A 13,069-nucleotide genomic window follows, 5' to 3' on the forward strand; every position below is an offset into this window, starting at 1 on the left:
GGAAATGCGTGACCATAAAATAGATGTCGGACCTCCGGGTGAGGTTCACTTTACAACCGTCTGCATGAATTTATTTACAATAAATACATCGATTATTGACGTTTACTAATGTCTACCTATGTCGGAATTGCAATGCATCTAAAAATTAATTATTTCCCCCACTATTACTAAAGTATGGATATTTGGCTTTGAGATTGGATATTAGAGCATAATATCGCCATCACTTCCCATAGCTGACTTCATGCTTGTCTCCTTGAAACAGCGCCTCTGCTGGTTGCAGCCGAGTACTGCGCTCTAAGTTGCTTCTATTACTTCAACTAATCAACATTGGAGTCCTCCATGCAGAGATTCTTAACGGTGATTATTAAGCCTGCTGCTATCTTGTACAAGCCTGTCAAAGTCCAAACTGTCAGAGGAGCCACAGATAAAAGCGTTCTGATGGAAAGTGGCCGGCCCCCTTCGTCCCGCTCGCCTAGGAGTTCGCTTTGTCTTTGCGGTGCGCGACATAAAGCGACACCAGTCACCTTTGCAGCGTTTACAGCGCCGTGGTATAAAACCTTGAAGAGCGACGTGGAGGGAGGACTGGATAGTTTCTTGCTGTAAAAAAGAAGGAGAGGAAAGAAATGATAAATTCATTTCTGCTGTGAATGAGACCAGCAAAGTGGAAAAGTTGTGCCTTTCAGGCGGGGATGAATGTATGTTGCAAGCACACATTAAGCAGTATTAGCGCTCAGTGGAGTGTCTAATGTGACTATTTTCCACACTGCCCATGATTAGCATAATTAGCCTATACATATGGAAATGGAAAGTGCCTAAATGCCAACTCTGGTGGAAATTGATGTGCACGTCTGAATAGAATGTAAGTGAAACAAAAAAAAATTCTACTGTTCCTCTGGCCAGGAGGATCTTTCTCACATCCACGTATGGATGGGGATTCTATTCTGACCCTCGCTAACAGACCAGCGCAAAACAGAAGACAGTATTTTCCTGGGTCAGCTCGCCGAGTGCCAGCACACCCCCTTCTACACTGAAAACTCTCGCGGCCTCCAGTCTGGCATTGTTTTACAGGCTGGGAACATTTTGGTCCGTTTGTTGTGAGAAAGAGAAGAGAGAAAAAAATGTCTGGCTTTATTTGATTCCGCTGTTTGTTGGAGAAACATGTGAAAGAAATGACAAAAGGGTACGTGAAGGGTGGCCCATCGGACTCTGCTGGGTCCACATGTGACAAAGGGAGACTGGTTCTTCAAGAATGTGGACTGGGTCCTGTCCTGTGTGTAATGTATTTTTCTTTCGGGATATCAATGAATGTAATGTAACAAATTAGCACAGTCCAGTACTGTAACATATTTATATTTCACAACAATGAACTGTTTTTTCTCAATAAGACGATAATGTCTAGGGATGTTCCTATCAGGGTTCTACGCGGCCGATCCCAATCATCCATGAGTGGGATTGTATCAATCAGCCCATTTTCATGTATTTATGCTATTTATGGCATTCCTTAGTCCCTTGTATTGCATCACAACAAAGTCAAGAGTTATACAATAACTCAACTACCATCTGCTATGTGTTGAAGTCCTTCCGTCCTCATTTGTCCAAGGAATTGTTCCCAAAGTTTGTAAACAATCACAAAAAAAGTTGTTTTTAAAAAATACAAATATCGACTCAATTGGTCTGGTATCAATCATGTACTGATACTACACTATTGACGTGATGATTGTTGGTAATGATACTTCCATCCATCCATTTTCTACCGCTTACTCCCTTTTGGGGTCGCGGGGGGCGCTGGCGCCTATCTCAGCTACAATCGGGCGGAAGGCGGGGTACACCCTGGACAAGTCGCCACCTCATCGCAGGGCCAACACAGAATTTTAGTGTTGCCAATCAACCTATCCCCAGGTGCATGTATTTGGAAGTGGGAGGAAGCCGGAGTACCCGGAGGGAACCCACGCATTCACGGGGAGAACATGCAAACTCCACACAGAAAGGTCCCGAGCCTGGATTTGAACCCAGGACTGCAGGACCTTCGTATTGTGAGGCAAACGCACTAACCCCTCTTCCACCGTGAAGCCCGTAATGATACTTAAGAATCTAAAAAAAAATGCAGAGGGGATCGGCCTTAAAAGGCAATAATCACATACTTTTTCATCCCAATCAGCCGATACCCATTGATTGGCACATCCCTCGTAATATCACAGCAAATGACTGTCAATTGAAACTAATTTGCCTCTTCAGGGGTTCCGTAGATGACATTACGCAATGGTGTGCAGTAGGTGTGTTGTATAACCCAGAGAGTTACTACTAGTGCAAGTTACAGTCATTAACCGTAAAATCACTATTTTGCAGTTACAGTAAAATGCTGTAAAGATACTAACTGCAAAACTAATGTAGTCCTTGTGACTTTACAATGGATGTTTTTCAAAAGAAGACATTTTGTCTAATTTACTTGTGTCCCTGCTTGGAAGCAAGCACTTATGTCGCAGGTAGAAGAAGAAGCAGCTTTCAGCTCTCCTCTTTTGGGGTCTTCCTCCAGAACAGCGTGGGGCCTTTCAGAGGCCCCCCCTAATCCAGCTAATCTACCACGCTGAACTCTGAAGGTGGCCTGGCCTGACCTAGTGTGTTCTGGAACCAGGGACTATAGGCCTGGACCTCACCACATATATATATATATATATATATATATATATATATATATATATATATATATATATATATATATATATTGTTTTCTCAGCTATAGGGAAATCTGAGTGTTGTGTTTTATTCCAAAGGGAAGGGTCCAAAGGAGAGGAAATGACTAGTTGGAGCCCAGCATTTATACCGGACCACACACACACACATACACGCACACACATATACACGTTTGAGCACACAGACGTTCATACAAACATTATGTCTGCACGGCCTAGTCACGGAGCCATGTCAAGGCTTGTTTTGACGTTTTTTCTTTCTCAGACGTTGGGAAATGAAGCTCTTTAAAGTCAGTGTAAGAATGCCTTTGTCAAGACAATCTTTATTCACTTTTACCACCGTGGACTCACAGTTAAATCCTCAAAGTGCTCCTGTTGTGAATGAACAACTGTTAAAACCACAGTCTCCTTACTTTAAGGGTTTTTTTCTTATATATGTATAAAAATACACCTTTTATGTATATTGTATGTAATGTATGTATTGTATATACCCTAAGGAGAACTCAATTTTCCAGGAAATGTCTCTTTAAGAGAGTGTGGGGGCACGGCAGTGAAGAAAGAGGAGAGGACAAGAGAGAAGTGGTTAGTGGAGTTGTGTTGAGGTGTTTGAGGCCGGACCAGGGCGAGGAGAAACAGAGAGAGAGAGAGAGAGAGAGAGAGAGAGAGAGAGAGAGAGAGAGAGAGAGAGCTTGGGTGGTCCAGATGGGAGGAAGGAGACACAAATAGCTATAATTTACTTCAGCAGGCCTGTAATTACAGAGTCTCTCTCTCAGAGCCACCCAGTTCCTGTTCGCATCAAAACCCCAAACGCTGTAGAGGTTAACGTTTGAAATGTCAAAAAAGGTTTAACAGATGTCAAAGACGCGCAAGCATGGAAGATATTGCACTCTTGTCTTTTTTTTTGGGGGGGGGGGGGGCTAAGGGGGCAGTTGGATGAAATAATCCGTAAACATTTTGTGTGGAATTGTTGCTCAATCAATGGTGACTTCAAAGTCATGTTTGTGTAACCACAACATGTGTTTCTTCTCCTGACAAATACACCACATGGTGGCACTGTTTTTACACCCCCCTAACTTGGAGTGACTTGAAATTTCTCCCCAAAAATTTTTAGGGCGTGTCGCCGAATGCCCATGGAAATTGGTGCGCACCTTTGGTAGCCTGACAGGCACATGCCTTTAAAGTTGGAGCAAGACTAGTTGAAAAACTTCTGAAATCTGACCATTCAATTAAGGTTCCAATTTCCAATTTTAGTATGTGTGTTACCGAAGTAACACGGCTTATACAACTTTGAGGATGTATTACATACCATAAAGACAATACTATTTTAATATCATAACAATGTATTTTAATAATACATTTAGCTGTGGACCACAAATTGGACAGCGACAGGGGAACAAAACAACACACCGTTGTCCTTGCTAGCAATGCGCAACTTCTGAGTGTAAACATTGTGTCCTTCATGTCCTCATGTGTCATGTCTTTTATTTTTCGGACTATAATGTGCAATAATTTTGCAATATATCCCAAATGGCATCTTAATGAGTGCAATAATACTGGACTGTGAAACAGAATAATGTGCAATTACCTGTCACCTTACACCACTTTATATATATATATATATATATATATATATATATATATATATATATAAAAACCGGTGTATGTATATATGTGTATATGTGTAGATATATGTATATATGTGTATATATGCATATATGTGTATAAATATGTATGTATGTATGTGTATATATGTATGTGTATATGTATATACATTTACATGCATGTGTATGGATACATGCTCGTGCATATATATATATATATATATATATATATATATATATATATATATATATATATATATATATATATTCTTTTTTATCTCTTTTACTATTTATATTTATATATTATTGTGTATGCACCTTAGGGGATCTGCTCTCATTTCGTTGTTCTTCGAACCTGTTCACTGTAATAATGACAATAAAACCCCATTCTATTCTATTCTATTCTAAATCACTAAACCTCACCTGCAATAAACCTTCTTACAACCTGGAGGAGTTCATGACCAGGACTTGCTAAACATGCTACACTACACATAAGACAATGCATTGCTGACCGCTAAGCCAGAGCTCTTGAATGTGTACTGGAATGGGTGGATCGAGCATAATGTAGTATCAGTATTGTTTTACCCTTTTTTATTTGTTTTTGTTATTGTTTACCAACTGAAGTAAAAATACCCAAAACGTTTTCATTTTGTATGGTTATTATATATCTTGTATGTCATTTTTAGGGGATAAGGCCGGGATCGGGAACCGGTTGCTCTTTCACGCTAGTGGCTCCTTGGAACTTTTTGAAAAAAATGTGTGAAATAGGAAAAAGATGAGGGGAAAAAGAAATTTTTTCTCTTAATAAGGTTTGTGTAGGAGGACGAACATCACTCAACCCTTCCTAATTGTTATAAATCCCACTGTTTATTTTAGACATGCTTCACTGATTACAGTATTTGGCGAGCACCGTTTTGTCCTACTAATTTCGTCGGTCCTTGAACTCAACGTGGTTTGTTTGCATGTACAACTTTCTCTGATGCTGCCACAGAAAGACGTGTTTTATGCCACTCCTTCTTTGTCTCATTTTGTCCACCGAACGTTTTATGCTGTGTGCGAATGCACAAAGGTGAACTTTGTTGATGTTATTGACTTGTTGGATTGCTAATCAAGCATATTTGGTCACTACATGACTGCAAGCTAATCGATGCTAACATGCTATTTAGGCTACTGTATGTACATGTTGCATCATTATACCTCGTTTGTAGGTATTTTTGAGCTCATTTAATTTCCTTTACTTACGTGTATGTCCTTTGTGTATTTAATGATTGTCTTTTGTCTCACGACACATTATCTGTATGTTGTATTGGCTGCATTTATGATAGTTGTTTGTGTGCCATGTTGTTCCAGACCAAAGCAAACATTATCCAGCTGGCAAAGATTGTAATAAATCCACTAGAACTTCATTTTAACTTGGACACACACATTTATACCTTTGGTCATTCTAAGACAGTCACTTCCAGGAGTTATCTCACCTTCTGAGAAGCCTCAGTTTTACTCATGTTTTCCAAAATCTGTAGAATAAATATTCAATTTCAAGATTTCTGTTGACCTGCTCAGTAACCTCGTGGTTAGAGTGTGCGCCCTGGGTTCGGTAGGTCGTGAGTTCAAACCCCGGCTATAAAAATGGGACCCATTTCCTCCCTACTTGGCATTCAGCATCAAGGGTAGGAATAAGGGGTTAAATCACCAAAATATTCCTGAGCGTGACCACCGCTGCTGCTCACTGCGCCCCTCCCCTCTCAGGGTGTGGAACAAGGGGATGGATCAAATGCAAAGAGTAATTTCACCACACCTAGTGGGTGTGTGACAATCATTGGTTCTTTAACTTTAATTTCTGGCGACGATTTGCGTCATCCTGCAACACATACTCATTTTGATAGAAGGCTAATTCAACTAATATAAACACTTTGTGTTGTCTTTGTTATAACACTTATATACAGTAAGACTTTTAAAGTAATTTTGATACTAAGCTAATATAACTAATATAGACATATCATGTGTTGTCTTCATTATAACACTTATATAAAACTTTTAAAGTAATTTTGATTGTAGGCTAATATAACTAATATAGACACTTACATCTTCATTATAACACTTATATAACACTTATATAAACTTTTAAAGTCGTTTTAATGACCCCCCCCCCCCCCCCCCACTTCTCCAGTGCTTTCGATACTATACGGCCTGGGCTACTGGGTGTGAAGTTGGAGAAGATGCAGGTGGAGCCTTGGTGTCCTGGGTTGTCAATTACCTGACTGACAGACCACAGTATGTGCAACTGCAGGACTGTGTGTCTGACAGGCTGGTCAGCAACACCAGGGCCCCGCAAGGCACAGTCATCTTCCCCTTCCTCTTCACCATTTACACTACCGATTTCCACTATCAGTCAGAGTCCTGCCACCTTCAGAAGTTTTCTGATGACTCTGCGATAGTGGGGTGTATTAAGGATGGTGATGATGAGGAATGCAGGGCACTGGTGGAGGACTTTGTCACATTGTGTGGTAAGAACCACCTCCAGCTCAATGTGACGAAAACCAAGGAGCTGGTTATGGACCTGGGAAGGAGGAAGAGTACTCCTGCGACCCCTGTTTCCATCAGGGGGGTCTATGTGGACATGGATAAGGATTATAAATACCTCAGAGTACACATGGACAACAAGCTGAATGGGTCAAAACACGATGAGGCCCTCTACAAGAAGGGACTCTACTTCCTCAGGAGGCTAGGATCCTTCAACGTCTGTACAAAGATGTTGAAGATGTTCTACGAGTCAGTGGTGGCGCGCGCTTTCTTGTACGCCGTGGCTTGCTGGGGCAGCAGGCTAAGAGTGAGGGACCAGTTAGTAGAGAAGGCCAGTAACGTGGTGGGAGTGGAGCTGGACTCTCTGGCGGTGGTGTCAGAGAGGAGAAGTCTTGCAAAACTCCTAGCCATTATGGACAACACCTCCCACCCACTACACTCGGACCTTGCAGAGAGAATGAGCACGTTCAGTGGAAGGCTCAGACTCCCAAAATGCAACACGGAACGACACAGGAGGTCCGTCATACCGACTGTATAATGCATATGTTCCTTCTTGACTGCACTTAAATGTAGAATATATGTAAATTACATTTATATTATTCATATATTATATACATAATATATTATCTGCGATGAGGTGGCGACAGGGTGTACTCCGCCTTCCGCCCGATTGTAGCTGAGATAGGCACCAGCGCCCCCCGCCACCCCAAAGGGAATAAGCGGTAGTAAATGGATGGATGGATATTATTTATTACTATCATTGTTTATTGTGAGCAAACTGTGGTGCTGAATTTCCCCCAGGGATCAAGAAAGTACATTCTATTCTATTCTATCTATTGATAGGAGGCTAATATAACTCTTTTAGACACTTCCATCATGTATTGACTTCATTATAACACTTATATAAAACTTTTAACGTCATTTTGATAGTAGGCTAATATAGCTAATATAGACACACTTACATCATGTGTTGCCTTCATTATAACACTTATATAAAACTTTTAACGTCATTTTGATAGTAGGCTAATATAGCTAATATAGACACACTTACATCATGTGTTGCTTTCATTATAATTTTTAATTTTTCACACTTTAATTTTTTCTGTATTTTTGTTTACAATATGGCTTGTTCAACACTTTGGGTTGCTGACCCCTGAGATTAAGGAAAATAAATATATAAGTATTTGTGCAGTTTGACCACATCCCATAGTGTCCGCCACTAATGTTAATTCCAGTTACAGAATGAGACAACATTGAAACAGGAGTTGAGAACGTTCAAAAAGAAAAAACGGCATCCCTGCTGGATCATTTCCAGTGCTAACCACTGGAGCCAGGAGGAAATGACCTGTTGCCGTCCAACGTCTGTGTCAACATTCAGAGGAATGTCCATTTTGAGGATGGCACGGGCGACTGCAAATAAACGAGGTGATGCGATATCCTCAAGGTAATTAAAGCCGTGAACGTGCAACGGCGTCTCCGAGGGGGCCACCCCAGCTCCAGCCTGATCTCACACTTTCTTTGGCCTCCTGCTTTGTTTTTTCTTTTCACCCCATCAATTTTGGGCCTCTCCAGGGTTTTGGGGTTTGGGGCGACAACAGACTCTGGCAAGGAGTTAAGAATAAGACGAGGTAATGTCGGGATGGAGTGCTGAAAGTGACCAAATGAGTGACAGGAGTTAGAATTAGGGAGGAGATACTTTCCAAAGGCCCGCTCTCCTCGCTATTGTCATGTAGCGGGACAGCAAGGGGGGAAGACTCTGTGATCCAGCGCGGCATGTTTCATGTCCACTTGGCACAGGCACATGTTTCAGGTCCACTTGGCACAGGCACATGTTTCAGGTCCACTTGGCACCGGCACATGTTTCAGGTCCACTTGACACAGGCACATGTTTCAGTTCCCCTTGGCACAGGCACATGTTTCATGTCCACTTGGCATGTTTCAATTCCACTTGGCACATGCACATGTTTCATGTCCACTTGGCATGTTTCATGTCCACTTGGCATGTTTTATGTCTACTTGGTATGTTTTATGTCCACTTGGACAGGCACATGTTTCATGTCCACTTGGCATGTTTCATGTCCACCCTGTATGTTTCATTCCACTTGGCACAGACATGCGTTTCAGGTTCACTTGGCACAGGCACGTGTTTCATGTCCACTTGGCATGTTTCATGTCCACTTAGCACTGGCACATGTTTCATGTCCACTTGGAATGTTTCATCCCCACTTGGCATGTTTCATGTCCACTTGGCACAGGCGCATATTTCATGTCCACTTGTCATGTTTCATCTCCACTTGGCATATTTCATGTCCACTTGGCACAGGCACATGTTTCATGTCCACATGGCACAGGAAGGCACATTTTTCATGTCCACTTGGCATGTTTCATGTCCACTTGGCACAGGCACTTGTTTAATCTCCACTTGGCATGTTTCATGTCCACTTGGCACTGGCACATGTTTCTTATCCACTTGGCATCTTTCATGTCCACTTGGCATGTTTCATGTCCAGTTGGCTCTGGCACATGTTTCATGTCCACTTGGCATGTTTCATACCCACCTGGCACAGGCACATGTTTCATGTCCACTTGGCATGTTTCATGTCGACTTGGCATGTTTCATGTTTACTTGGCACAGGCACGTGTTTCACATCCATTTGGCATGTTTTATGTCCACTTGGCACATGCACATGTTTCACGTCCGTTTGGCATGTTTCATGTCCACTTGACCCCCATCCATGTGTGCAGTGCCACCATCCATGTGTGCAGCGCCACCATCCGTGCATGTTCCACCAACCCTTCATGGGACAATGTCTACACAATATATTACATTTTGTTCCACAAATACATGAGTTTATTTCTATTTGAATAAGTATGCATATTAATTAATCTAATTGCTCATTTTAGCATTTATATCATCGTATGTACCGTGTTACTATTAGGTACTAAAGTGGGTACTTTTACAGGGATTGACCCAATTCTGTGGGTAGTACCGAATATCGATTGACGTAACATCAGACGTTACCACTTTTCCATGCCGTGACCACTGGTTAGGGTCAAACACATGCAAACGGGCTATCTATCTCCAGGTTATGTTATCACTTTCCGTTACCAGTTCCAACACCTCCAAATGTGTAAATGAAAACTACAGTACAACTCAGATGCCTGTGACAATCAAACAGCTGCTGTGAAATAAATATGATACTTGCAGTATAAACACTTTTTAAGGGACAGTAATAGACTAGAATGATCTTAATGGCAAAGACTACCTCAAAGACTACCTCCTAGATTTTCAACACAACACTACTGCCTTCAAATGTCTTGGAATTGCAACTGCATGCAAAGTCTAGCGTATAACACTGTACTTGCAAATGAAACTCAGAAGTGTAAGACATTAAGATAATACAACATTTATCATCAGCTCAATGTTACACGAAAAACATGATGTGATTGTAAAACTAATGAAAATGTATTAACACAAACACACACAAAAGTACCGAAGTTGGTATCAAACTTGATTGGTTCTATTTACTGTATCAATATGTTATGTCAGTCATCCTGAAACCATGATTTGTGTACCACTAGTGGTACACAAGTTCCATCTAGTGGCACACCAAGTAATTGTATTTTCCTATATTCAAACCCAGTGTTACTGTTCAGACAGTGTTACAGTGCCCAAAAATATTAGGTATACTTGTCAAAAAAAACCTTGTCCTCGTTTTTAATGAATACCTATGCCTAGTAAGCTTCTGTATTTTAATGCTGACCATTATGGTGGTACTTAATAAATACTTAGGTCTACAACACTACTGAATTTTAATGTTGTCATCATGGTGGTACTTAATGAATACTTAAATCTACTGCACTACTGTTTTTAATGTTGTCAGTATGGTGGTACTTAATGAATACGTAGGTGTACTACACTACTGTATTTTAACGTTGTCATTATGTTGGTACTTAATGAATACTTAGGTCTACTACACTACTGTATTTTAACGTTGTCATTATGGTGGTACTTAATAAATACTTAGGTCTACTACACTACTATAATATCATGATGGTGGTATTTAATGAAGGCTTAGCTCTACTACACTACTATAATGTCATGAAGGTGGTACTTAATGAATACTTCGGTCTACTACACTACTATAATGTCATTATGGTGGTACTTAATGAATACTTAGGTCTACTAGTTGGAGAGTGTTTTCTGAGGTGCTACTTGGTGAAAAAAGTTGGATAATCACTGCATTATGTGTTAAAACATTTTATTTTTTCATTGGAGTACAAAATATATTGTGTTATATGTTTAGTTAGTATTGTGTTTTTACACCAAAAGCAAAATAGAACTGTTTTATATTTTCTTATTTCTCTCAGTTTAATAATAAAAGTGTCAAATCTGTTTCCAGATTAAACAAACAAACATACATTGAAGTCATTCCTTCTTCTATTGAAGTTTGACACAGTAACAGATAGTCACACATGTGTTACACTGTCTTGGCATCTTGCAAACTGACATTTCCTAAAGAAAGCGAGGTGATTTTGTTGTTGTTGGTGTGTTGACGTTGTTGTTGAAGTGATCATCAGGGCTAACGTGTGTGATAACAGGAGCCAATGAGAAACTCGTATTGGTCATTTCTTCTGGCCGGTGTGTGAAGTGCCTTAACCTTGGTGCAAACGTGTGTGTGTGTGTGTGTGTGTGTGTGTGTGTGTGTGTGTGTGCGTGTGTGTGTGTGTGTGTCGTTGTTGGGCAAATACGTGTTTGAAGCTCATTCCTTCCTGTATTTGTCTTGCAGCTGGAAGCCGAGTAAGCCAGGAGCTGAGCTACACCCGAGACAAGCAAGGAGAGGAGTCCATGTTCACCTCACAGATGCTTATCCAGATCCCCAAAGAAGAGGGCACCAATATTCTTACCCAGCATGCTTTGCTGCTTCACATGGAAGCGGCGCTGTCTGCCAGCAAGGTGCAGGTGTCACTGTTTGGAAAGTAAGTAACAACTTCCTGTGTTTTTTTTTTTTTTTCATATAAATAGTTGATGTATTTTTGCTCTCCCAGGTCCTGGGATCTCAACAAAATATGCTATAAATCTGGAGTCCCTATAATAGAAAATGTCATGATAGAAAGGGTAAGTCATTGCATTATTATTATTTGTATTTGCTCTTGATGTTTAATGATATGCATTTGATCTTTCTGCTGCAGATGATTGACAAGCTCTTCCCTTGTATGATCATCACTCCATTGGATTGTTTTTGGGAAGGGGCCAAGCTGCAAGGAGGCTCCGCTTATCTCCCGTAAGTCTCACCTTCAGAACATTTCAATACTACATAAACAGCTATACTTCTGTCATCACCTTGGCAGTAAAGCCTTTTTATTTATTTTTTGAGCTTTTCATGAATGAGCAACAATTTTGTATAACATGGTGTTAATGCTGTTGTTGTAAGCACAATACCAATGACGCGCAATTTACAAAATGCAGTTGCCATTTTGCAAATTTAATGTCAAATCAAATCAAATCAAATGTTTATTGGATTCATCACTATACAGTGTACATCCACGACAGAACTACTGATTAAACTACTACCACAACTTGGTTTACTATTTATGAAATATAATAATGTAGGGTTACCTGGAACTTGAAATAGGCCACCCGGCCTGAATCCACACTTGCTGGTAGTTTAGTAAGTGGTTTAGTCGTGGATGTACACTGAATAGTGATGAATCCAATAAACATTTGATTTGATTTTATTTTATTTGATTTGACATTAAATTTGCAAAATGCGGTTGGGCATTTTGCAAATTGCGCGCCATTGGTATTGTGCTTACAACACTAACACTTGTTAGCTTGTCAAAGTTAGCCTAAAAGCTACTTAGTTTGTGATTTAACCATTGTAGTTTTATTTTGTTTAATGATAGATAAATGGTTAACTTTTGTATTAAAACCACATAAGCAGTTAGCTAACACCTGCTAGCTTGCCAAAGTTAGCGCAAAGCCTGGACGCTACCACACAAACACCTTTTGTCACCATAATAACATGCTGTTAAAAGTTAAATGTGTATTAGTTAAATATTTATGCATCAGTCCTTATTTGTGTTAGATTATGCCTCATTTGACTCTTTTTATTTGAACATTTACATGAATAAAAATCACATAATGTTATGATAGCTTGCCAAGGTTAGCGCATAGCCTGAAAGCTACTACACAAACACCTTGTTTCATCCAAATAACAAGTTGTCAATAGTTAAACTTCATTTGTATTATATTAT

At 40.2% G+C, this 13,069-nt stretch overlaps 1 protein-coding gene across 1 annotated transcript in view; it reads left to right on the forward strand.

Annotated features, from left to right (window-relative positions):
• The window catches only part of ptch2 (patched 2), a 42,810-nt gene that overhangs the window by 9,108 nt on the left and 20,633 nt on the right, over window positions 1–13,069 (forward strand). Inside the window, exons 3-5 of the mRNA XM_061920060.1 lie at window positions 11,602–11,791; window positions 11,861–11,930; window positions 12,005–12,096. Coding sequence (XP_061776044.1) covers window positions 11,602–11,791; window positions 11,861–11,930; window positions 12,005–12,096 — 352 coding nt within the window. The remainder of the gene's footprint in view (window positions 1–11,601; window positions 11,792–11,860; window positions 11,931–12,004; window positions 12,097–13,069) is intronic.

Source organism: Nerophis ophidion, linkage group LG14, assembly GCF_033978795.1.
Source record: "Nerophis ophidion isolate RoL-2023_Sa linkage group LG14, RoL_Noph_v1.0, whole genome shotgun sequence".
In the NCBI taxonomy this organism is placed as follows: Eukaryota; Metazoa; Chordata; class Actinopteri; order Syngnathiformes; family Syngnathidae; genus Nerophis; species Nerophis ophidion.